Here is a 26,465-nt window from a genome sequence, read left to right on the forward strand (position 1 = left end):
CACCATCATCACCAACACCACCATCATCATCATCAACATCCTCACCAACACACCTTCATCATTATCATCATCACCGTAAAATTCACTATCAATATCGCCATCATCATCGTCATCATCATCACCACCAACATCATCATCACCGCGGCCGCCACTATCATCATCATTGTCGTTATCGTCATTGTAATCTCACCATTTCATCTCTTGAAAAAAAAGAAAAAAAAATATGATCACCTCATCATCATCTTCAAAAACACGATTATCATTAACATCTTCATAATTATCATCATTATTACCATCATCACCAAATCAAATTTGGGTACTGTTACACAAAGGTTAGCGATCAATCGTACGTTTGATGTTCATGATTGATTGTACATTGTAGGCAATGCAATCAATTGTAAAAAAAAATCTTCTAGGATCATTCCTAAGCTTCGTGTTACGGGTACCAGACGAAAAATTGAGTCTTTTTTCATTTCCTTATCTGTTACCATAACGAAATCCTTTCCGAGTCTAACTAAACGCTTCATCACAACAATATGGAAACATAATGTGCATGTTACATTGAATATTCCTATATGTTGTAACGGTAACGTGTATGATCTTAAAAAGAAAAAGAACGCAAAAAATAATGTAATGGAAAAATATCTCTTTTGAAGGAATGGAAGCATTCCAGTTTACACCATCATAATGATCATATACCCTGTTAAAAAAACAAGACACATACACGGTCTCACTACAGAATGATCATGAATTTTCATATTCCGACATGAACTCCATACAACACAGGAAAATGAAAACAATTATCAAACACATATCATAATATTTCGAGCTTTCGGTTTAATAAAATCCAATATCAATATCCAACTCCGTAAATATCATCAGACGATTCTCACGCAACCCTCTATAATAAACATCGATATTATATGTTGAGTAATAGACCTTGTACAATAACTTTCAGCAAAATAATACCATCATTCTACAATGAGTAAGATAAAGAGAGAGAGAGAAAAAAATTACAATCAAATATAAAAACAAAATATGCCGTGTCAGATGACTCTTTTCTATAAATAAGAAACGGATTCACTATAAACCAAGGCATAAACTACGTAAATAGATTTGGTGCAAAATCTCAGTTCATTCTGCTAAATAAAAAAAATCATGACAACTCCAGCAACCGTTGACCTGAGGGTTCACATTGTCTTATTAAACCCGTTTCAATTCAAGATTTAAATCAACCTGCTTCAAACGTTCTAACAATTTTGTTTATAAAACAAACAAATAAAAAAATATAGAATTAAAGTGGGTCTCATTGATTTCCATGTAATATTTAAGTTATGCATCTCAAAGTAAACTAATTGTTTTGGATGTTTTCTGTTAAATATCTTTGATCGCCTTATCGACTAATTTTCATTGAAACAAATTGATTTACCTATGATATTTAATTCATTATTTCTTAGGTAGGCTTATCAATTGAAACCAAAAAGAAAGAGAAAAAAAGTAAAAAGAAATCACACAGTCAACTTTCGCTCTGTTGATGTCAACTAGATTATTCGTCAGTCAGGGCCAAGAATTCAGTTTTAAAAATGACTAGGGCATCTGATCACAGAAAAAACCGAGTAAAAGATTTTGAAAATACTTTGAAAATACTTTTCAGTTCTATTTAAAATAAGGGGGGGGGTAGAAACTTTTATACCAGTTACAATATCAGTGTGAGAAGATTAGTGCCTGTTTTTGCTGGATATGGTTATCTAATGTACAGATGATTATGATTAGTAACACGTACTGTAACAGTCTAAGCAATGATTTTATTCAGTAGCGAGAGGACCCGTATACAATATGCACGCCCTGGAGTCAGACCCCCACTCCCCAATGATTCATGCTGGGCACTGTTAATTCGAGTATTAAAAAAAGGAGACAGAATAAATCAATAAACTTGCGGTTTTAGTACATATCTGTTTCATCACCCAGATGTTATGGGCTTAATTCTATACTGTACAGATACGGCATAAAACCTCTTTATATTAACCACTTACCATGGAAACCATTTAAATGAAATGATAAATTCGACTTTATTCATACTTACAGAAAAAAGTGCACAAATAGTTCTTTTAGCTACAATTTCCCAGATCAAAAAAGAAAGAAAACTTGATGAAAATAAAGCGCCTTGATCAGATATGAAAAGACAAACGTCATGCCTAACCTGATAAGAATCCGCAAATTATTTTTTTAAATACAATATCATATTTCGTACATATAAACAATGAATATATTGAAAACAGTGATATTTGTGATAAAAATGATAAGTATCGACATCAAAAATTTAATATCTAGAAACCTATAACAAATAAACACGAATTTAAAAGAAAATATTACAAAACTACTAATAAAGCAGCATTTCAGAGACACGATCATTGTTGATACAAAACGGGTCATATGTTGACTTTATAATATCACATGCGATCCTAACACGTCATAGTAATATCAATTCCATAAATTGTTATCTTTCGTTGGTTCATGAAATAACGATCAAAGCATAGAGATATCTCTATGGATCAAACAAACTCATTTGTTCATAAATATTTCTATAAAGTAATGTCTCTTCTTATAACGGCTGCACATGCACATCGTTTTGAACTGCAGAGATTGTTACAATAATACGGACATTGATTAAACATGACATACAGGGTGCTGGTCGCATGTGACTTCATAAAATTGATACATAAAAATAATACCAACAACTTCATTATTGTCTGGTGGATTTATATGAAACTCTTGTTAATATTTCTTCTATATTATATTCAATCAAAATAAATTGACTTTTTTTAACAACTTGTTGACCATGCTATTAACAATATTATGCATTTATGTATATCATGGAAACAACAAAATAAAGTTGTATTGAATTCATTGTGATGAAACTTTTTTCCATTTTTTTTGGTAATTCGAAGTGATGGTTTGGTCCAAATAACGAGGCTCTTAAGGCTACTACTGTCAGTCAGTATTCGTCTTTCATCTTTTGCAGATAATCATATGCAGTTCGTCGACGCTGAGGACGCCATCACCATTATTGTCCAAAGCTTTGATCATCTGATCGGCCAGAGATGCAATCTCCGCATCAGTGGGGATCCGTTTTACCTTCTTCTGTGCGGGATGTTAGGTTCAAGAGAATGTTCGATTTAAAATGCTTTTCGTAAAAATGACCATCTCAATTGAGATAATTTGTAATGTATATGGATATTGTCGTTGATTTACAGAATCCAAAAGTCGTGATTTCTTCATCCGATCCCTAATATTCATTGTGTCATGGATATGTCTGTGACTAACGTATTAGGTTTAATCATGTTACAATGAGTTTCTCTAAACTAAGCCTCTATATAAACAATTTGGACTTAATGGACTAGGAGAAAGAATAATAGATTCATCAACTACAATCACATTTCTTTGAAACTTTATTCTAAAGATGCGAATAGACATCGGATTTTTGTTTAATAGCATCTAAAGATGGGATCGAAACATTACATTTCATAATATTTTTTTAATTTTTGTTTCAAAGTGCACTTAAGAATCAAGTTTGATGTGAATACAAAATTGAGTGTGGGAAATATTGCTCGAAAATAAATATGCTCGGGGCTTTTAAGATTTGGAATTTTTAATTTACTTTGTTTCAAAATTGTATAAACCTAAATTTTATATGTATTTAGAGGGTGAATTATATAATTATTTGAAGTAAAATATATATAATGATCGAAGTTTTAGCTGCAAATAGTTTCTTTTATATGCCATCACGTATTCTTAACTTCAATTTGTTTTCGAATGTGGGAATAAACTTTCTAGGGGTTATTCAAACAAAAATTATGAACAAAAACCTTATTCATATAAAGTGATTAAAAATATGTTAGATGTAGTCTAAAATGTTATGTTACTTTGACAAGGAGAATATTTCAGAAAATGGTTAGGACAGTACATAGGGATGTGACAATTACCACAAATGTTACATACATTACCAGGTTAATTTTCTAAATAATGTTGTCCAAGACATCACTGTTGAACTGTACTATAATTATTGTATTTAACGCTGCATGGAATATCACGAATGGTGACATGCCAGTGAATTTGTAACTTTTATCGTAGAATGAATTATGATCTGGATATATTTGGTCCGGTTTTGTTTTCTCAAGTTCAAGGAAAATCGGCAACGAGTTGCAACTATGCTAGTCACTCTATGCAATCCTACGGGGTTTTTTCAATGCGCGTCAGGCGGAATTATTGCAAAAAGCAAGCTGTAATGCATAGCTGCGTTTAAGATCCCCTGTTTTATTATTTACATAATTAAGATGAAATGAAAGCACTTGATGAATTGCACAACGATAAAACATAAAGGCTTTGGGCGCTCCACAGCGTCTACATCAACAATAGGTTAGTAAATAAATTTAACAGAAATATGATAACCGATGTAACAAACCAAATGGAACCTGCTGGCATCCTAGCACCTATCAACTCTACTCAAGAAACGTGAGAAAGATTTTCTAAACAAATTATAAATGACATGAACAAAAGGGAAATTTAAAAAAAAGGTGAACTCACCACACAATATAATATGCTGCGTGATAATCTGTTCACGAGCATTGTTACGTCATTTTTAGATGCAACCACGTTTATGCATAGTCTTGAAATAGTTATGTTTACACATGTTTAAAAACAATCTACATCTATTTTGAAATCGTGACACAAAACTGTTATCAGTACATCATGAGCTTGTCACCACAAATTCTAAATCTAATTGCTACGATATATGCTTACTTTAACTTTGAGAGTTGTGTTTTATCTCTCCATATCGTACTGCTAATTGTTGCAGTAGTCGTAATTATTTCCAACTGACATAATAAGTGCCTTTTTATGATAGATTATATATCATATATATATAGTGATAAATGTTTTTTGATATAAATATTTGTACATGTGCTAGTAAAGTGATACATATTTCCCTCAAGTATTCTACTATGTACATGTTTTGCTAGTGCTTTTTAGTAAGCTCTGTGAACGAAAAAAGGCTATGGACACCAGACCCGTGATCCACAGTTCAACAACAATGCAATATAACGCAAAGTTATGAACGTGCATGCGCGTCGTCGACAAATATAGCGCAAGTGCGGGCACTTCTGTACATATCCAGTGCCCTCGCACACGCCGCTGATCTTAAAACATCACGTCATGTGACAGGGTCAGGTGATCTGTCCCATGTATGACATCATTCTTGAGGGTCTGGACAGTCAGTCGGGCGGAGGATCATTTCGAGTTCTGTTTTCTGAATTTTATTATCGTTGTTCTGATCGCAGACCTTGAGAAGCGTGGCACAACATTTCTCCAACTCGTTCATGCTATACTCCTAGGATTAGAATTGATAGATAAAATACGGAAAGAAATAGGAAGGGGTTAGGTGTTAAGTGGGCGATATCAGGGTTACAAGAATAGTATTCAACTTTATCACCATTGTTATTTTCAATTATTAAATAGCCAAGACAGAGAGCCAAGCGCGATTGGTCCATTACGCGTCACGTGATATGATCAATATCAATGTATTTTCCCAGCCGGTCCACCTTCGATGAATATATTGACCAACCGGTCCATGAATATATTTTTCTACGTGTATGGCGCCCTCTTGTGGATTAGATGTTACCATGCATTATCGGCCTGCATTGGGTCCTGGACCTGGTCTGGGCTCGAACTTCGATTTAGATCTATAGGGCTAGGCCTAAACAAAGTTGATTTGAATAGAAAAGGGTCATTCACTGCGTTAGACTAACGTTACTTAGATCAAGATCTAACGTTAGATCTATACCAGTTCAATCAATCACTGTGAATATTATAAACATGCTGCACGCATCGTTAAGCCTAACTTTATATTCATCATTAGAGGCTATCTAATATAACAGATATTGACTGATGGGATGTGTAAAAAAAAACATTCTTTGGACCACCTAAATGATTAATATTTTCCCTTGTGATCATATTTTCCCTCAGCGCTGCGCGCTTCGGGAAAATATAACCCCTCGGGAAAATACAAATCCGGCGGTCCAAAGAATGTTTATATTACACACCCCATTAGTCAATATCTGTATATTACTAAACACAAACTGGGAACAGTTTCACCAATTCAAAACAAAGTATGATACTTTTAAGAGTTACATTTGAAACAACTTGAAAACAGAAGATACACAAAAAACACCGAAGTTATATTTTTCCGACCTTATATCTTTTTTTCCTTTCAAATATACGCTAAATCTGATACCAACCGTTCAGCGCCAAAATTCATAAAATGCATTTTTTTTCATTGACAAAGGTTTTATCAAAAGGGTGCAACAGAAAATAAAGTGGTATGAAAACTGGAAATAAACTGTATTCATCGACAAACATTAAAACAAATATTTTGATTTCATTGATAATACTCGATTAGCCAATTAACAATGAATAGTTCAGACATCGGCACTAGCAGACTTATAATCGATGACAATAAATCATGAACCTAAAAACGACTCGATAAGATATATTACAAAAAAGGCTGATAATTGTTTTTAAGCTTGTGGAATCTGCCATTGAACAAAACGAAAATGCTTTAACAATTTGAAATAAGTTAAATGTACACACTAAATTCAATTATTTAGAATGAACTTATCTCTATATCTTAATATACTAACAAACACAATTTAACATCACATTGTAAGACAGCTACAATACTTATTGTTAAAGATAATCATACCAACACAAAAACTGACCATTTTAAACTATACCGTTTCGCATACAAACAGAATCAATGAAATAAATTGAATATAAAGTGAACTGAGAATACTGCCATATATGTTACCTGCTGACCCTCATGCTCCATAAGATCCTTTAAGAATCCTTTTAGTTCATCACCCTCAATTGTACCATTATTGTCCTGAGAAAATAATAATAATAAACAAAATTGTTAAAAATAGACAATGAAATTAAATACTCAACAAATTTGTTTTTTGCCCAATCGATCGCGGGCCCGGCAGCCGCTGTGCAGCGCCAGATCGACGAGGCTCTATCTCTTAAATCGTTAACCAACTGAGCCAACACACCGGTGCAAATATATGAACAAGAAATACCCCTAATACTAAAAAAAGTGTTTGTTTGCTCATATGTTTGGCACTAAATGAAAATTAATCTTAAGTGTTGATTCTTGCACTAATTAATACAATAATTAGTTGGAAGGACATTTATTGATATTTAGAATCCATCATGGTTACAAAAAAAAATAGTCGAGTGAAAAGTTTATAATGATTTGAATCGCAATCGGTATCGTATGGTTTCAAAAAGGGTGCTGAGATTTGGGTGTTAAGATGATTATCAATGAAGGTTACAAGTAGGGCGCTGACAGGAATGCCGTGTTGGTTATCGTCTTGGTTACCTAGTCGAGGGTTCAGTAGGCCCAAGACTTATTTGCCAACGTGAATGACAATTAGGACTCTGAGCAGGATTTCAGGTAGGATGTCGAGTTGGTTGTCGAATTGGGTGCCCATTTGAGTTCCCAGTAGGATGGTAACTACGTTGCCAAGTTGAATGTCGAAAAAGGTGCCGAGTTTGGTGCTGAGTTGAGTGCCCAGCAGGGTGATGACTACGTTGCCGAGTTGAATAGTGAGTAGGGTGCCGAGTTGTTTGTCGAAATAGGTGCTGACTTAGGTGCCGAGTTGGGCGCCGATTTGGTTCCAAGTTGGTTGTCGAGTTTGGTGCTGAGTTGAGTGCCCAGCAGGGTGGTGACTACGTTGCCAAGTTGAATGACAAATAGGGTGTCGAGTTGGTTGTCGAAATAGGTGCCGGGTTTGGTGCTGAGTTTGGTGCCTAGTAGGATGGTAACTACGTTGCGGAGTTGAATGACGAATAGGATGTCGAGTAGGGTGCTGAGTTGTTTGTCGAAATAGGTGCCGAGTTGAGTGCCCAGTAGGGAGGTGACATCGTTGCCGAGTTGAATGGTGAGTAGGGTGCCGGGCAGAGCGCCGAATTGGGTGTCAAATTCCAAAGTCGGTAACAGGTGATGTGCCACGTAGGGTGCCGAGTAGGGTGGTGACGGGGTTGACGAGTTGAATAACCAGTAGGGTCCAATCGTATATGCCTAGTAAGCTGTCGTATAAGGTTTCTGACCAGGTAGCTGTGTCGACTGCCGAGTGTAGTGACGAATTGTGTACTGAATTACGTCCCGATAAGTTTATCGAGTTAGATGCGGAATAGGCTATTGAGTCGAGTGCCGAGTGTGGCGCTGAGTTTTATACCAAAGAGGTTACTGTGCATGGTATCAATCAGGTTGAAGAGTTGAGTGTAAAGTATGGTGGTGACCAGGCTGTATAGTTGAATGACGAATAGGGTGCTGAGTTCGTCAGGAAAAAACTACGATTCCAAGAAGAATGCATGGTTTGATGGCTGTTATATGGAGAGTAGGTGACAGGTGTTGGATGGAATATAATATCTAGTAAGGTGATCACTCCATCCGAGATTTCCAGACAAATTTATTTGCATGCTTTATTCGTGCTGGATAGAACTCGATGGAATAAGAACGATTTTGTTCTTGCATTGATAATATTTGGTCAAAATTAAGAACATATAGTGAAGTTTGTTTAGCAAGTTCTACTTTCAGAACTGACAAGGAATAATATCAAGTCATCCTAATTCCAAATGCAATCGATACCCACCCCAAAACGAACAAGAAACCCGTATTCTGAAATTCATGATCTGTATGATAAACCGAAAGTACTACACTTTGTAAACTATGAATACTGCTCATGGTTTGCTGGGATCTTGATTTTAGTGTGTAGACAACTATATCAGTCCGAATCATTTTTGATATTCTGATGTTTAAATGTGCCCATGAAGTAAAAGAATACTAATAAAGTTTGTGTTGCACATCGGTGTCCATAAATCAGACAAACTCATCACACATATTAAATTAAAACGAGATCCATAACTTACCGTGTCGTAGTGAACGAATACCTTTTCAAATTCTGCTCGCGTCAGTTTCCTTTGGCCCTGTGAATTAAGAAAAAGATACATATTACACAAACAGGTAATGATCAGATGTATCTCTCATGTTAGTTGATTAATGCAAAAACAAACTTTCATTCTATTTGCCTTTGATGATTATCAGATCAACGAATGAGTGCCGTACAAACATATACTATGAAGAAGAAGAAGCGCTCCCAGTGCTAGTACTACTCTTAGTGTAAGCACAGCAATGATATGAGATCTCCTAGAAGACTCATCAATCGTATTTCATGTCTGTGTTAAGCAATCACATATTACATTAAATGATAATCCTTCACATTATGTTAAGTGCTTGTGTGTTTGTTAAGAAGCGTGCGAGTCTATGACTTTGGTTAGAATGACATACATACCAAAGCAAAGAAAATAAAATCACTTGTAAGATTGTTATCAATGTATCAAATTGGATTGATTAGTAAATGAACGAAATCCTGACAGACTGAAATTCTGAAATCGATCTAATACACCGTAAGAGGGTTAATAACATTTCGGCTTTGGAAAAAAAATATCACATTGTATTTTAATTCTCACCAACGAATGCAGAAAGAAATTAATACCAAAAGGCGATTTCCTAACAATAAAAAATACTGGGTAATCTAATTTCTTCAGTATCTAATGTAGAAAATCCATTTGAAATTAACAATACGATTCATTACATGCAATATTCCTGAATAAATGGTCATTTTTAAAGTGGTACCATGTTAAAATAAAGAACAAATTTGTTCACATTCTATCTTTTCAACACTTTATATTTGCATTAAATTTTAAAAAAAATGGGGATAGGTCGCATCTGTGTAACAAATTATTTATTCTCATATCAGTATGACTTCGATTCAGAAAGAATGTCAGTGTGTACAACACGTGAAGATACTTCAATAAACTATATGTTAGTAAAATACAAAAGTAATGTGCATAGGAATAATACCACATAAAGCGTGCGTGGCTACTGCTCTCAAGCGAACGAAGCGCTGTTATTAGGAGACTTCGTTCACACATAATTTTGGTAACCGCCTAAAACGCATCGCAGAAAAACATGATTACTATCAATTCACTGATATGTATGTTGAAACTCAAATAAAGAAATTGTAAACAATTAGGCGAGTTCGTATTGGTTCTTATTCCCCATTCATCATTTTAATTACACAAAATTAATTATCTGTTTTAACGCGATTGTCGTTGAGGCGGTCTATGCGTGAACGAAGCCTACAATGCCAGAGAATCATCATTGGTCGAAATTAAGGGGTCAATGAACTCAAGAGTGGGATGACCATGCGATTGATAAATGCTTAAATAAGGGTCAAAGTTGATGTGTTACAATGGACCATCAAGAAACAACAGCTTAAGCAAAGAAAGATACATAGGCCTTTCAAAGGGTTAATGGTCTCGGCGATAAACGAGCGTCAATATCATCTGGAAATTTGAACAGAATGACATCGTATCCATGCATGAAAAGCAAGATTAAAAACGTGAGTGATAGTATAGTCATCGCCAGGCAAAATCATGCGTATATAATGAAATAATTCTCCATTCAATAATAGAAATAAAACCCCGAAAATATAGAAAGTAAAGATAAAGAGAAAAAAGGTCATGCAAGTTTCTATAGATGAATCAATATGATGTAGCTATAAATTATTATCAAATTAACCGCCACTGAGAACCGTACGTCTAACGAAATAATGACAAAAGTCAACAGATTGCAAACTGTGCCCCAATCCTATACCATGTTACTATAACAACGCCTTAATTTTCAATATTGGGGAATATATAAGCATTGTGTGTAATACTTTTTGAAAACTATAATCTACAGCCCTACAGACTTTGCTAATTGTCAATGATAGATGATATCCGTTTTCAGTGGAAATTGTAATAAATTCTAATCAAATAGCCAGATTAAACATGTTAAACTAAAATAACCATAAGCATTTCCTCCAAGATGTCTTTTGTATCGACATTTGCTTAAATATTCCCATAAAGACGGGAGGGGGGTGGAGAATGGCTAAAAGAGTGAATTTTGATCGTGGAATAAATAAAGGTATTAAGGAATAGAAAAATGAATTGAGAATTGAAATGAATTTCTTAAACCGAGGAAAAACTAAGGCCCCCAAATGGACACTTTTTATTTTGTTAAATTTGTTTTTAGACGTGTCGGGCAATGGCGGCCTACTTACTGTTTTCCCCGTCAATTGACCAAGCGATCCCTGTGTTGTTAGTCGATAGAAGCGATAAAACAAAATAACGTGCAAATATATAGAATTTTGCGGATATATCGGTAAAAAAATATCATCTCTTTGATCGATTGCGTGAGAAAGAGTCGTTCTTTGATATTTAAAAATCAATCTTCAAACCAAGATACTAAAATCATCCCATGCGGGATTCACAGTGCAGTTATCTTATCTAAAGACATTTGAAAGAAAAATGAAATTTTGTAGGAGGATTCACAACGAAATGACTTTCTCATGAAATGCTTGGTAGAACTGTTAGCAATATTGCAATTTTCTGTAAAAGGTGATGAAATGACAAACACTTCAAAAGGTGGAGTTTTTAACCAAAACATGTACATCAGGAGCAGTTTTCACAAATCAGAGAACGTCACCTCACGACGAAACAAATAAAGCTCTAATGTAAATCTTCCAACAAAATATTGGATACAATACAGATAGTAGCATGCAGCGGCTTGATATATTTGTCTTTTTTAAGTTACCGGTATTTCTTTCCCCTGGCTGCAGCAACTCAATCCCATGATTTTCTTGATAAGGAAATAATTAATTTTGTTCATCAAATAAGCGTTTCTCACTAGGATTAGTGGTCTGCGTTTATTTCATTAACAATCTAACCTTGTTACTGATATCGCTCTTGAAATACATGGAGAGCGTAATTGAAATGTCTATAATTGGCTTTAACGTAAAGTTACAATCAACAAAAATCATTGCATCTAATTACACCAAAAAAAAAAAAATGAACAAGAAGGGGGTAAAGCTTAGATTTTTTTAAATCTACAGTTATAATACTCATAACGTGTTTTCTTATTCAGCAAGTACCTTCAAACATATCTGATTTTCAACAACAAACCTTTAAAACTTGAATAACTCCTCACTAGAATATTCTTAATGCAAATAAATTTCCAATAAGAGTGATATACTTTATATAAAAAACTGATGTGGTGAATTCTGATTAATGATGAGAGATAATATAGTAATCATAGTCGAACATTAGAAAATTATGAATGTATAAAGACGTGTAAAACATGGTGAAGAACTTTTATCTTTATTTAAGTATACGTATAGCATGTAATTGTTCTGATTCGAACAGTAGTTCATTAATTCTGAAAGAGAAATCTTTATTTTTTTCGTCAGTTTTTTTTATAAAGAAAACTGTTAATGGGCTAGCTGCAAGATTGCAGATGGTCAATATTTGCTCTCAGCGAGTCTATTTAATTCTTTCTTCTTCTTCCTTCTTCTTCTTCCTCTTCTTCTTCTTGTTCTTCATCTTCTTCTTCTTATTCTTCTATTCCTTCTTCTTCTCCTTCTTCTTCTTTTCTTCTTCTATACTTCTCGCCCTCTTCTCCCTTTCCCCTCGTTTCACTCTTCCTCTTCACATGTAGATGTGGTATTTGATTATTTTCAGTTGTAGTGTGATAGTAATAGGCTGGAAATACCATCAAATTCACCTAAGTTGCAAAGAATCATGTAAAAACTATGATGAATGGTGGTATGGAAGTTCTAATTGTGATGATAATGACATTAACAAAGTGGTGATTACAATATGTAAAAATGATGGAAATAGCGATGGGGAATATAAACAACGCATAATATTTGAATAATAATATGAATAAAGGTAATAATGTAAATATTAAAAGTCAGGGTAGTGTTTTACATGAAATAGGCTTGAAAAAATACCTTTGCACACCTATAATCAGATGTATTATTATTATCCTTTTAAAAGCAGCCTGCAAAATTGAATAACTGTAAAAATATCTAGTAAATTTGATAAAGAGTAAACCTTTTCAATGTGAGCAGAATTTTCCGATTAAAAATAAAATTTGTTTGAAATGTTTTTCGCATCTTGCTAAGTACTGACGAAGTTTTCGATCTTTTTTTAAGAATATAGTTTTTGCTATCTCCTTCTCCTATTTTTGGTGTCATATCCATAGTAAAAAAATGTGCCTGTCGATAAATACACAATATGAAAATGAGAAAATTGGGATGAATGGGGGGGGGGGGGAGATGATCACGGTTTTATATGAATCCCGTAAACTGGGTATATAGTAGACAGTTTTTGACATTGTATGATATAAATAAGTTACATGAAATTTTCCACTGTATATGTTTGATTATGATATATCGAACATTTGACCGATTGTATACTCAAATATGTTTCATACAGATCATACATTACCTTATATCTTTTCTGGTGTATGGAATGAAATATTCATAGTTGAATTAATGAATATGAATTTACTTGGGAATAAAATGAATATTTACTAAGGTGGGTAGAACTTACGGAACGTAATAACGATAACGGTAATGATAATGATGAAAATAATATTGATGATGATGATAATGATGATGATGATGATGATAATAATAATAATAATGATAATAAAAATAACAATAATAACAATAAAATTAGTAATAATAATAACAATAATAAAGACCGGGATAATAACAACAACAATGCTGTTATGTTTTTTTTACTAATGTAGAAGTAGTAATACGATTATTATGTCAATAAACATATGATTATAACATTGATAATTCGTTGTAGTTCCTGCCATATTAAGGAATGTGTAGATTACAGTCGGCATGAGGAGATGATACAAAATGATTCTGCCATGTCTCTCAGTCTATTTGATTTTAAACTGATTACATGAGTTGAGCAGATCATTATGGCCTATACGAATCAATAAAACAACTGATTAGAATAGACACTACTACTTATACACCCTTTCTATTTCAAATAGAAATACTTTTGATTTTTATACTTGTTGAACTTCCATGAAACTTCCATCAAATAAATATAATGACATGGGAAAAAATAAACAATATATTTACGTATGCATTTAATTATGAAAAATGAACTACCGGTACTTGGATTGAAATGAGTAATAAATACAGTGTATGCAGAGTAAATGATCAGAGTTCTTTATGAAAGGATTGAGTCTGAAAGATAGAGGCAAATGTTTCATATAAAGGGGTACTCAGGGCTTGAAATAAATTGTCCTTAATCAAAATGAGTAAAATTCACCGAAGAAAATTCTGAAAATGTCATCAAATTCTGATAATTAAAAAATATCAAATTTTAAAGCTTAGCAATATTTTGTGAGAACTGTTTCTTCGCAATAATGCAAATCTTTAAAATCCCATAACTTTGTTCTTCCTTGTCCGATTTTGATTTATTTTTCTGTTTTTTTTTAATCAGCCTGGAGTACCCCTTTTGAGAAGTTCAAGCAATCATATCACATGTAAAAAGAGACTAAAGATGGTTCTAAAGGGAAGATGCTCATCAAATGCAAATGATTTATCATACAAGGAATTCATGCCTTATATCGCCCTCTGCGTTCTAAAGTAACAAATATAGGTGCCAAGAAAAAATGACATTATGTACAACGTAGCCCTTTTCTGGGGGTAATCTCTGTATGGACCTGGGGGTATTTTATAAAACGTTTACATCATCATCATTTATGAAATACTGATACTTTTTCTATTCACTTATGTGAACGAATCATTAATGACAAAAATAAAGGATGGTAGATTTGATTTCCAAGTTTATAAAACAATTAGATCTACATGTGCTCTGTATTTGATCGTTCTGGAATACTCAGACTTACGTCAGGAATCTATGAAATGGTTAATATGGAACAATCAATATGTAAAAAAAAAACATACCTGGAATTGTTTCAAGAAATTCTCTTTCGTTGGGAGGAGCCTGGGGTAGAAAACAAACAACAAGAACATTATTAAGAAAGAAATTTTGACTGAAAAAAATAACTGAAATGCAAACTTACAAATTTATCTCTGTTGTATTCACAGTGTCTCTATTAATTGAATGAATTGTGTAATCAGTTATGATAATGATGCTTTTGATTTCTCCCCTCCCCACTCTCTCTCATATCTCTACCTCTCTCTCTCTCTGTCTCTTATTAAATCTGAAGTCTCCTCAAATGTTATTTCCAAATGTTACTTTTTACTTATATATTTTCCAATTGTAAATATCAAACAGTCCTGATAATGGTGAATTGATTTCTTCTGATAGCTTACTTGGCCATTTCTTTCAGCTCTAGTTTGCCGTCATTGTTGGAATCGAAAACTTTCAACTGCAATAAAAATAAACGAAGTGTTATATACAGTGTATTATTTCATTAACATTTTATTGTAACAGGCATATGGAAATGTTATGCGGATTTTTTTTAAGTAACGAGATATTTTTCTTCTTAGGTTTGACTCTGTTGACAACAAAATTTTCTGCGACAATTAAGTTTGGGAATTTGTTTTATCTTTACATTACATCAATTTTTTTTCAATGACAATTATCAAAGTAACCACTTGAAATATATCCCCAGTCTAATGATTAATTAACATCACAAAATATACCACACAGGAACCGGAGGGGGGTTGATCATAGACACCACCCCCTGGATATCAGGCTGGTATGCTAAATAGCTGAATTTAACCTTAATGACCTTCATTTATAGTAGTACGGTACTTTTTTGCTAGTCAAAGTTTCCTCCCCAACATGCAAAATGCTTTTCATTGGTTCATTCTGTAGCGAATGCCCCCAATAGTTTGCTTGTCAAATTTCAACCAGTACCCCCTACTATAAATCGTTCCCAGGGCACTGATCCGAAACACGGATCAACGCATGTTTTCTAACACCATTGGCGACACCATAACGATTTCATGATGGTCACGTGACGCTACGTAGGATTTCAGTATCAAATAAATAACACTTACTATCATCTTGGCGTAATCATCTAGTTTTTCGTCAGATATATCTCCAAGATTATTCTTCTCTACTAAATGTTTCATGAAACTCTGTGAAAAACAAAGAAGATAATAACATTGAAAGTTAGATCACATCCCAGTATTTAGAATAAAAAAAGTAAATGAACTTTACTAAGATATTTCACATCTTCTTTAGAATCCAATCTGTATCTTGTAATTCCAGCATTTCGTGATATTGTTATTTGATTATGGCTCTGTTACGTGTTCTGCGTGATTTTATACGGACTCCCACAATAATATTCAAACCAAAAAATATCAAGAACCGAAAAAAAAATGGATTTAACGTTAGAACTTTCGGTATCTTGTACACTTTCAAGTATGCATTTAAACGAAAGGTGGCGCTATTCGCATACTAGGAGTTAACATCTTTGCGTCGACATAAAACATTTAGAGTTTTAGCTCCGCGACGTACGGAGGATTTAAGAAAATCAAAGACGTTTTGAAAATGCCCGTCAAATGACAAATGACAAACAGCTGGGAGGTCTTGGTCGAAAATTGGTCAACCAGTGCTGCAGTTTCGTCCTACGTAGCTAAGGAGCAGACGTTTGACCAGGGTCAAGGACTTAACTGCTGCTTTGATATTCCAACTTTTGACAAAGACTTCTGACTTATTCCTTGTCATGAAGAGCATTTGACAATACATTTGATCTGTGTTTTAATCCTCTGTAGGTCGTTGTGCGATAACCTCGTATTCAAGCAGGTGCGACGACGAAGAGGGTGATGAAAAGTGATCTTCAAAAATAAACCACGAGATCCCCCTTTTCAGATGCAATTGAGATGTTGTGTGAGGGTGTTTACGACTGTTTATACTATCAACCAACCAGACATACACTCTGTTCCCGCTCACAATCAATTACACCACTCACTCAATCAATGCAGTAACATCTTCATGATTTATGTCTCGCCAAGTTTATCGTACCCGACTCATGTGTTATTGGTATCGTTTCAAAGTTTAGAAATTGGCTTGATAACAAGAGACCGATTATACCTTCGTCCCTTTATATCCAATTAATTTTGAAACATATACGAATAATGTACGCAAAATACAATTATAGGTCTATGGGCTTTTGGAGGGGAGGTTATTAAGGGGAAACACGAATACTTGTATTGATATGAAGTTCCCATAATACAATTATATTCTGATATTGTAGACTGATTCATTTTATGAGCACATGTTGCTCACAATATATATATTTATATATATATATTTATATATAATATTGTATCCCATTCCAGTTCCAGTCTCCGTATTATACATGTATAATGTACATGTATATGATTTAACTGTCAAACATAACGTGCAGAATACAACATGAAAAGTATCGAATTATGTTCTAAATTCATCATTGCATTGTCATTTTTTGTCGAAAACTCAATACAATGGGAAACAGCATATGTACAAAAATAATGGACATTAATCTCGAACGTATAGTAACAAACTATCAAACCTTGAGTTCGTTGACCTCGATGTATCCACTGTTATCAGTGTCAAAGTCCCGCCAGATCTAAAAAGGAAATGGGAAACATTTTTTGATGAAATTTAAAGAATGCTAACCGAAGTTGCTTTCAAATTGAAGATGTTCATGAAGACCTTTAATTACAATCAATTACAATCTCCATCACTAGAAAAATCTCATTATATAATTAATATTACTTATTTTATTCTAGGCGCTTCAGGTCTCATGGGAAAAAAGACGCAGTACAAGTAGTAAGAAATAATATTAATAATAGTGTTATCCTCATGAAGTTGGGAACGAAGCACCCATTTGCGTGATTGTGCATGATCAGGACGTATCAAATACATTCATAACAAACTAAAAGATTGACATTTTTTCCAATCAACAAGGAAAGTTTTTAACATTGCAGAAGGTTATTATCAATTAACTGACAAAGGACAATAATGTATAATTGTGTGTGTGCTCTGAGGTTGAGATGGTGAGTATGAAAGGGAAACAAGACTCAATTAAATGCATCTATACATAAAATGTTGCTAATATATATAATCTTTTAAATGACTTTTGTTTTTATCTAATCAATCTAAATGTTGTTATAAACTGTTGATGTGAAACGGTGTATCACAAAGACACATAGCAACATGAACCAAAAAGAATCATCTGAGAATAAAAAAATAATGATACTGGATATATATCAATACCATTGGTAGTTGCAGCATATAATGATTAACCAACCTATATCTCGTGGTTTTGGTTGTTGTTTTATTACACCTTTTCAGTATACTGATTGATTCAGTACACTAAAATTCACTTTTAGATGATTTTTTTTCATATAAAACTTACAAATTGACAAATAGAATGATGGTTTTGTGATGAAGATAGACTAACCTTCATGAATTCGATACTGGAGATTGGCTGCTGTGAGCGAAACAAAAGCAGAAAGGATTCTTTGGGGTCAAGGAGTAGCTCAGCCAGCTAAAATACGAAGGAAAAAGAAATGGAAAAACAATAAATTATTTCAATTTATATAATTCTGCTACCAAAGATGACTTCTCTTTATAAAAATTCGACTTCATTTTAAGATACAGATTGCTCCTTCGAATAAAAAAAATGAAATCCAGTAATCAGATTGGATGTATTCAATGTTCGTCGTAAATTGGTTGATGTTTGTCAATAAGCAGGAGAAGCCTGTAACTATGCAATGTCTCCATGCTCTTTTCTCGACTTTTATTTTTGTTTTAGAGAGTAAGGTGCATGTCGAGCAAATTGTCAAACATTGCTTGGCCTCTGGTGGGGAAAAAAATCCTTTCCATTGCAATGGAGATTCCCATTGCACGAATCGATTGCCCTGCTCTCTGTCAATATACTATTTGCCTAATAAATAGCTGCTAGTTTCAGACCCCTGTGGGACATGATTGCGTATTGCACAAACATCACAGAGTACACTTTAATAACTGAAGTACTCAATTACTTTCTGTTCATCGTCGTGTCTGTGCTGTTATCAGAAGAAGGCTGTCCGCTGTCATGTAATAATATGACTATTGAATTATATCCATGTCTTCATTACTCTGGAATAGGCCCGGCCCAAGGAAGACCTTTGTCATTATTTCCTACAAGACGTTTGTTATTTCATGACTGAATCAATACTCCTCAGACAGACATTTCGTATCTACCCTTCTGAATTATTTTCAGATTCAGATTTCGGATTATCTTAATTTCCCACAACGAAATATTTCACAATGATGGAACTTCATTTTGTTCGCATATATATACAAAAACATGATAAAGTTGACAGCAAGATTACAATCAATAGGCATAAAGCTAATACCGTACACGCTGTGAACATTTTGCGCATCCGAATTTTATGGAATACAGTCGTTTTAATAGGATTATTAACTATTCTGGAATTAGAAAGTGAAGAGTGAGGTGCGCAAATTTGAACAATAGTTTGGATGAGATATTGAGAGAACTGGATGACAATTAAATCAAAGATATATGAAGAGAGAAAGAGAGATGTGAAGAAAGAGAGGGAGGCAGAGCGGAATGTTAGATGTTCATGGCAGAGGCGTATTCATATGAAAACTAAATGGCGCCCCTTCCAACATGAGACGACGATGACTTCTTTATATTATAAGACTAAGTATTTTAAATTTTCTCCTTTCTTTTTGTGCCCTTTTCTCGAAAGCCTGATTTCGTGTACCCCTCACACACCCACACATATAGACATACCCCTCACACACCCACACATATATACATACCCCTCACACACCCACACATACATACATACCCCTCACACACCCACACATATACATACATCAGGTACCGTGGAACGAATTTCAAAGTGAGGGTGGGGTTGAGCCTAAAATAGGTAGGTGAACTGATGCATAACGATCTTTATCTCCTTACTCAAAGAATATCTTAAAGAATACCCAGATGTGATCTCTTCTTATAACTCAGCATACCCTACTCTGTTCACTTGTGTTGTGCTTCTTCCTCCTGTATCTGATCCACCAGTCTCTATCAAAGACTGCCTGCTTCTTAAGACCCTATTTTTTTATCTATTAACTTCATATGTGTCGATTGAAATCTATTGATACATGCTCAGAACCTGCATATAACCATGATTAAATTACATGAACCATGTCTTTACAATGATAATCGACTTGTCCTGTCTGAATCCCTGGATTACATTGGATGCTATTTGCCTTCATAGGCTGATCTCAGAAAGCAACGGAGGGAGAAAATCAGGAAGAGAAGATCACAGTTTAATGATCATGTTCACATTTTAATTTGTACGTGGTTACTGAAAAAAAATGTTATAGGGAGGGGGGGTCCACAACTCCTGGTTCTCAGAGGGGGTTGGGATGTTGAAGAAAGGTAGATTACCACGCAGCATTTCCCTCCAAACACTTTCATTTCATTTCATTTCGTTTATTTCCACAATAACAGCAAAGATAATTATTTTACAACAGAAATGTGAGTATAGAATAAATTAACAATTAGAAATATTGAAATAGTTCACAAAGGTCCAGTACACAGATATAATGTATAATTGAATTTTAGAAAGTTCAGTTTTAACTTAAATGCTAGCTGTATATTGTGGGGGAAACCTTGGAAAGCGGAGCTTGTAATTCAGGTTCCCCAAAATAATATTACAGTATCATTAATTAATGAAAATGGTATAAAAAGATACAAACTAGACGGGACGATACAAGACTACACTAAACGGGACAAGTACATCAGAACAACTCAAGCACAAACATGGGACAATGAACAGCCTCCTGCAGGAAAATCATAGTGTAACATTATAGTTATTTATCAGTGTAGTCTTAAGCTTATGTTTGAACGAAAATAAGCTTGGTGTCAGTTTTAAAGATTCATCTAGAGAATTCCAAAAATGGGGACCAGTATAAACAATAGTCTTCTGTTTGTAAAAAGTTCTGAGCTTCGGAAGATGGAAAGATGACGATAATCTGGTGGGGTAGCTGTGCAAAATCTCGTTTCTTAAAAACAGTAAACTTAAGGAAGTTGGCAGCTCTCCTTGGTTTAACTGAAACATAAAGCAGCCCAGGCGAAGAGAGTACAAATCCTGTATTTTTAAAACTTTATTGGAGAAGAACAATTGATCTGAGTGAGCTAATCTGTGTTTATGACAAATGATTCTCATTATTCTTTTCTGTGTAAGTAGTAGTCTATCCAACTGATTTCTAGAGGAACTGCCCCAAGCTAATATCCCATAATTTAAGTAAGAAAGAATAAGGGTATTATACAAATTTGATAAAACGTTTGGAGGCAAAAAAGTTTTTAGTTTGTTTATGACGCCAACATTTCTAGATAAAAGTTTTGATAAATACGTAATGTGCGGCTTCCATGAAAATTTGTTATCTATATATAGACCAAGAAATTTCGTTGAATCGACAATATCGATTAAAATATTATTAAGAAAGACGTTCCTGGGTAGAGCTGTGATTGAATTACTAAAAAGCATGCACTGGGTCTTTGCAACATTTAAAGAAAGTTTGTTACAACAGATCCATTCATGAATACATCTGAGTTCAGTATTTACTATGTTTACAAGAGTATCAGGATTTTTATGTGAAAAGAAAACACTGGTGTCATCTGCATATAATATGAAAGACAAGGCCTTTGATGAATCCTGAAAATCGTTGATATATAGAATGAATAATAATGGCCCCAAAAGCGAACCCTGGGGTACTCCGCAAATCATGTCATTATAATCGGAATTAGAATTGTTTATGGAGACAAACTGTTTTCTTCCAGTAAGATAACTTCTGTACCACTCCAAGGCCTTCCCCCTAATTCCATAATGTGATAGTTTAGACAATAAGATTTCATGGTCAATGGTGTCAAAGGCCTTGGAGAGGTCCAGAAAGATACCAAGAGTGTGAAGGTGGTCGTCAACAGCAGTCGCTATATGATTAATGAAATATAAGATTGCATGTGTTGTTGAATGCTTTTGCCTAAAGCCAAATTGTGATTCTGATAAAAGACCAAAACTCCTCACAAATTTTATTGTACGATTGTATATAATTTTTTCTAAGACTTTGGAAATAGAAGATAAGAGAGATATAGGTCTATAATTACTTATATCGGACGGATCTCCCTTTTTGTAGATAGGAACTACCTTCGCAATTTTCATTCGGTCGGGAACTATACCATTAACAAGAGATAAATTCATGACGTGTTCTAAAGGAATAACAATTTCGTTAATGATATCTTTTAACAAGTCATTACTTATTTCATCATAGCCTGGACTTTTTTTACTTTTAAGTTCTTTTACTATCTTTATGATTTCATTAGCATCGGTTGGAATAAAAAATAGTGAATGTGGGTTTTGGTTCTTTAGAAAGCATTCAAAGGTTTTATCTGTGTGTGGTATTTCGTTGGCAAGATTTGGACCAATGCCTGAGAAATAATTATTAAAGTTCATAGCTATATCAAAATTATCATTAATAACTGAATTGTTGATCTTCACATGTTTTATAGTATTGCGATCTTTTTTCTTATTTAAGACATCATTGATTACTTTCCATGTATCTTTTATATTATTTGAACTCGCTGCAAATTTAGAACAATAAAATTTCTTTTTTTCAGATCTCAAAAGAGTTGTCAAGGTGTTTTTATATTTGACGTATTTTTCACGAGCAGCATCTGACGGGTTTGCACGATACTTGTAGTAAAGGTTATTTTTTCTATTGATAGATCTTAAAAGTGATTTACTAACCCAGGGGTTTCGTGGTGTCCGTTTGTTGTTTGGTTTATATTTTACAAGAGGGATACATTCATTAAAAGAATCGAGAAGGATAGTCATGAAATTAAACACTTTAATTTCGACTGATCAAAATTATCAAAACCCATGTACAAACTATGAGTGCATCAACCTGTATGGTGTGATAGGGTCATGGAACAAAGTTTGATGTCTCCCTTTAATTATTCACCCCTTCTGCCATAAATATTCCTCAATCATCAAGATATTTCTCTTGGGATTACTCATCTGAGCCTCCTCAGTCTGTGTCGTTCGCGTAATTATTTCATGAAATCACACTCAAACCTAAATGAAATCTTCATGAGAATGTCAAAGGAGTATTGGAAGGGTAAAACGTCTCATGAGCGCATATTTTATCAGTTCCTTAATTCTTAATTTTTGACTATGCTAATATAACACAAAACTGTCAAGAAGAATGTAACTATTGGACCACGTATACGAAGCATGATTAATTTACATATTGTTTTTACAGAATTCTGAGGCCATATTGTTGTCACGCATCTACCCGAACCAGTTTGTTATTTCAAGAAAAAAAAATGAAAATCAAAATGACATGGTTGTTGCATGCACTTATAACACAACACACCATTATTGTCATTCTAGCAAACTTTAGCAGACCTAGGTTTCCGCAGTCATTATGCCTGCCATCTCGGGTTTACAACGCAGTATTTTTGTTCAAAGTAAAAGAAGGATGTTTCTAAAATGACAACACGTCCAGCTTCTTGCAACGTTTGTAAAGTGATTTCAGAAATCTCATATAATTAAGCACAGTTAGCATAAATGAATATCTAACAAGATCCTGTTTTTATTATTACGAACACGTTTTTGGACAACCATTGCATGCATGCAGTGTTTCCATTTTCTCCCCATAATCATGAATGTAAGAATAATGAGAAAGGGTGTTTGATAGAAGACTTTGATTGCGCCATGAGCATCTTTTTATGATGGATACCGGCGCATTACAAATGTTCATATTATTATTATTTATTCTTTGTTGCTATTTCATGAATTATATGGAAGGAGTAGTATTCTTTTTGTCAATGTGGATATTATTTTGCACGGTGAAAAGAAAAAAAAATAGAAATTAAAAAGAAATTATTAAGAAAAAACCACAAAAAATAAAAAATGACTTATCCAAACAATATTTCTAGTTTCAGAAAACAGAAAACTTAACATTTGGATCAACCATCAATATTGATATTCGTAATAATCAATAAATGCTTGAGCCTTATATCAAGAAAAATGAACCTCGAAATAATGATTATAAGCCCATCGGATTCCTTATTTCAGATAGGACTTTCTAGAAAATTTGATTTAAAAGTCCCCAACATATAACCAAATTGATAACAGAAGAATGATATTGATGAAATTTGAAATTTATCTAAGACGACTAGTATGGTATTTCCAGAAAATCCCAAAGAGAATGAAAGATGTTTCTCATAAAAAGGGGTCGGTTGAGATCGGGGTATGATGATAAGGCATGCTCCTGAATCGGTCTGACAAAAGAAAACCTACATAAAATATTAGATAGTATGAAGTCCACATTATAATTTGAGACTCGAATCATCAATAATCATCAGTATTATCTGAAAATACCTAGAGGCGGATCCAGTGTTTTTCCGAGGAAAAATTTGACAAGCAAAAAAAAAAGTTTTCCGAAACTTTTGCAAATTTCGTCCCCCCAAGAATTAACAAGCAAAAAAAAGGGTCTTCACTTTAAAAAAGGGGGAGGGGAGGGGCAAACTTCTCTTCAAACGGCATTTTTACATTACAAATTTTGATATTGCTTTTCAAGGGGGGGGGCACGGGCCCCACTGGATCCGCCAGTTAAAATTACATTCTATAAGAATGATTCAAAAATTACTTTACCTCTCGCATCTCGATCTTTCCATCCTTATTCTTGTCAATTCGATCCATCATGTGCTTGTATTCAGATTGAAATTTAGCTTCATCAATCTCGTGGCCCTGGAAATAAATAAAAGTAATAAATGAAGTTCAACATTCATCTTTAGGCCTTATTTCTAACCTAAAACGAAACATGGAATATCTTGGTTCTTTATTTAAATAAAAGTATAAAATGTATCTTAAAGCTACATACGTATTCTTCATTTTTCTTCTTTAACATAAACAAAGATATATAACTTTTCTTGACACGATTACAAAGGGAAATCAATATGGGGAAAATATATCCACATGAAACTGCGAGAAAAAGTTTGTAATTACGTGAATTCGAGAATGTAAAATGAAACAATATGTATCAAATGTCATGAATGTTATTTTAATTTGGAGTACAATCAAATTCATCATACTCCATTTTATACCAAATCATCATGGTCATAAATTATGAAGAAAATATTTTGAGGGATACTAATACAAATTAATGACTTTGATTGAACGCTAACACGGTTAACAATTTAAGCATTGCATCAATTTGAATTGAACCGCATTAGGATTATGTAAAGTCACGACAGTGCTTCATATTGAATTAATGACACACATATAATGGTTTAGTTCTCCAAATATAAAAAATTATAATGAATAGGAGGTATTTCATACAAAAGCTATGTAAAGTAGGTGTGACATTTTAATTCCTTCACTCGTCCATATTGAAAGATTTGACGCAAAGACAGTCACACAAGAAAAGAGGCTTACAACAAAATAAGACATGCATCATATTTGATTTTTTATATTTTTTTAATCCGTAAATAGATGAACACTACAAAGGTCACACAAATATTGTACATGGAATAGATGGATGAAAAAGATCAGGTTGCAGCCAAATATTAAATCCCTGTGCACGCCATGATAAGTGAATCACCAATTATTAAGAGTTTTTCTGTCATGTCTGCCGACGTGTTGTGTCTAGAGTAGGTCATTCATCCTCGTAATCGTACACTCGACGTTATATTAAAATGCCGTGCACATACAGGAGTCTCTAGGTTGGATGTTTGGGTGTGTGTGTGCGAGGTGGGGGTTTGGGTGTGGAGGGTGTGTGTGTGTGTATGCGGGGTGGATGTTTGGGTGTGTGAGTGGGGGTGGGTGTGTGTATTCGGGGTAGATGTTTGGGTGTGTGTGTGTATGCGGGGTAGAGGTATGGGTGTGTGCGTGTGTATGCGGGTTAGAGGCTTGGATGTGTGGGTGTATGCGGGGTGGATGTTTGGGTGTGTGAGTGGGGGTGGGTGTGTGTATGCGGGTTAGAGGCTTGGATGTGTGGGTGTATGCGGGGTGGATGTTTGGGTGTGTGAGTGGGGGTGAGTGTGTGTATGCGGGGTGGAGGTTTGGGTGTGTGAGTGGGGGTGGGTGTGTGTATGCGGGTTAGAGGCTTGGATGTGTGGGTGTATGCGGGGTGGAGGTTTGGGTGTGTGAGTGGGGTGGGTGGGTGTATGCGGGGTAGAGGTTTGGGCGTGTGAGTAGGGGTGTGTGTATGCGGGTTGGAGGTTTGGGTGTGTGTATGCGAGGTGGGGGTTTGGGTGTGGAGGGTGTGTGTGTGTGTGTGTATGTGGGGTGGAGGTTTTGGTCTGTGAGTGGGAGTGGGTGTGTGTATTCGGGGTAGAGGTTTGGTTGCGTAGGGGCATGCGTGAGTGTGTGTTGTGTTTTAGCCGGGAAGGGGTAACGGGGAGGGGGGATAATAAAAAAAAATAATTGCCGTTGTGAAATCGAATATAGATT

General features: G+C 34.4%; 1 protein-coding gene across 8 annotated transcripts; it reads right to left on the reverse strand.

Moving 5' to 3' along the window:
• Positions 1 to 817: 817 nt before the first annotated feature.
• On the reverse strand, positions 818 to 24,757 carry LOC121407034 (calbindin-32-like). Of its 8 annotated transcripts, none has more exons than XM_041597934.1 (11): positions 24,666 to 24,757; positions 18,398 to 18,484; positions 17,504 to 17,560; positions 16,005 to 16,085; positions 15,312 to 15,367; positions 14,940 to 14,979; positions 13,450 to 13,461; positions 11,756 to 11,800; positions 8,986 to 9,042; positions 6,863 to 6,937; positions 818 to 3,141 (listed from the first exon to the last, which is right to left on the reverse strand). In XM_041597934.1, the coding sequence occupies exons 1-11, from the start codon at positions 24,714 to 24,716 to the stop codon at positions 3,010 to 3,012; spliced, it is 693 nt and encodes a 230-aa protein (XP_041453868.1). In that variant the 5' UTR covers positions 24,717 to 24,757; the 3' UTR covers positions 818 to 3,009. The 8 variants fall into 8 exon arrangements, with proteins under 8 accessions (XP_041453868.1, XP_041453871.1, XP_041453870.1 ...); XM_041597936.1 differs by lacking the exon at positions 11,756 to 11,800 and adding an exon at positions 11,223 to 11,252 and having other exon boundaries at positions 3,039 to 5,386; XM_041597933.1 differs by having other exon boundaries at positions 3,039 to 5,386.
• Between the last annotated feature and the right edge of the window lie 1,708 nt (positions 24,758 to 26,465).

The sequence above is a fragment of the Lytechinus variegatus genome, chromosome 2, assembly GCF_018143015.1.
Source record: "Lytechinus variegatus isolate NC3 chromosome 2, Lvar_3.0, whole genome shotgun sequence".
NCBI classification, from domain to species: domain Eukaryota; kingdom Metazoa; phylum Echinodermata; class Echinoidea; order Temnopleuroida; family Toxopneustidae; genus Lytechinus; species Lytechinus variegatus.

Excerpts from the sequence above, each read along its gene's own strand:
- LOC121407034 (XM_041597933.1), bottom strand. The coding sequence starts at position 24,716 with ATGATGGATCGAATTGACAAGAATAAGGATGGAAAGATCGAGATGCGA. Across the intron at positions 17,561-18,397 it reads CCAGTATCGAATTCATGAAG|ATCTGGCGGGACTTTGACAC; the intron begins GTTAGTCTATCT and ends TTTCCTTTTTAG. Across the intron at positions 16,086-17,503 it reads TCGAGGTCAACGAACTCAAG|AGTTTCATGAAACATTTAGT; the intron begins GTTTGATAGTTT and ends TGTTTTTCACAG.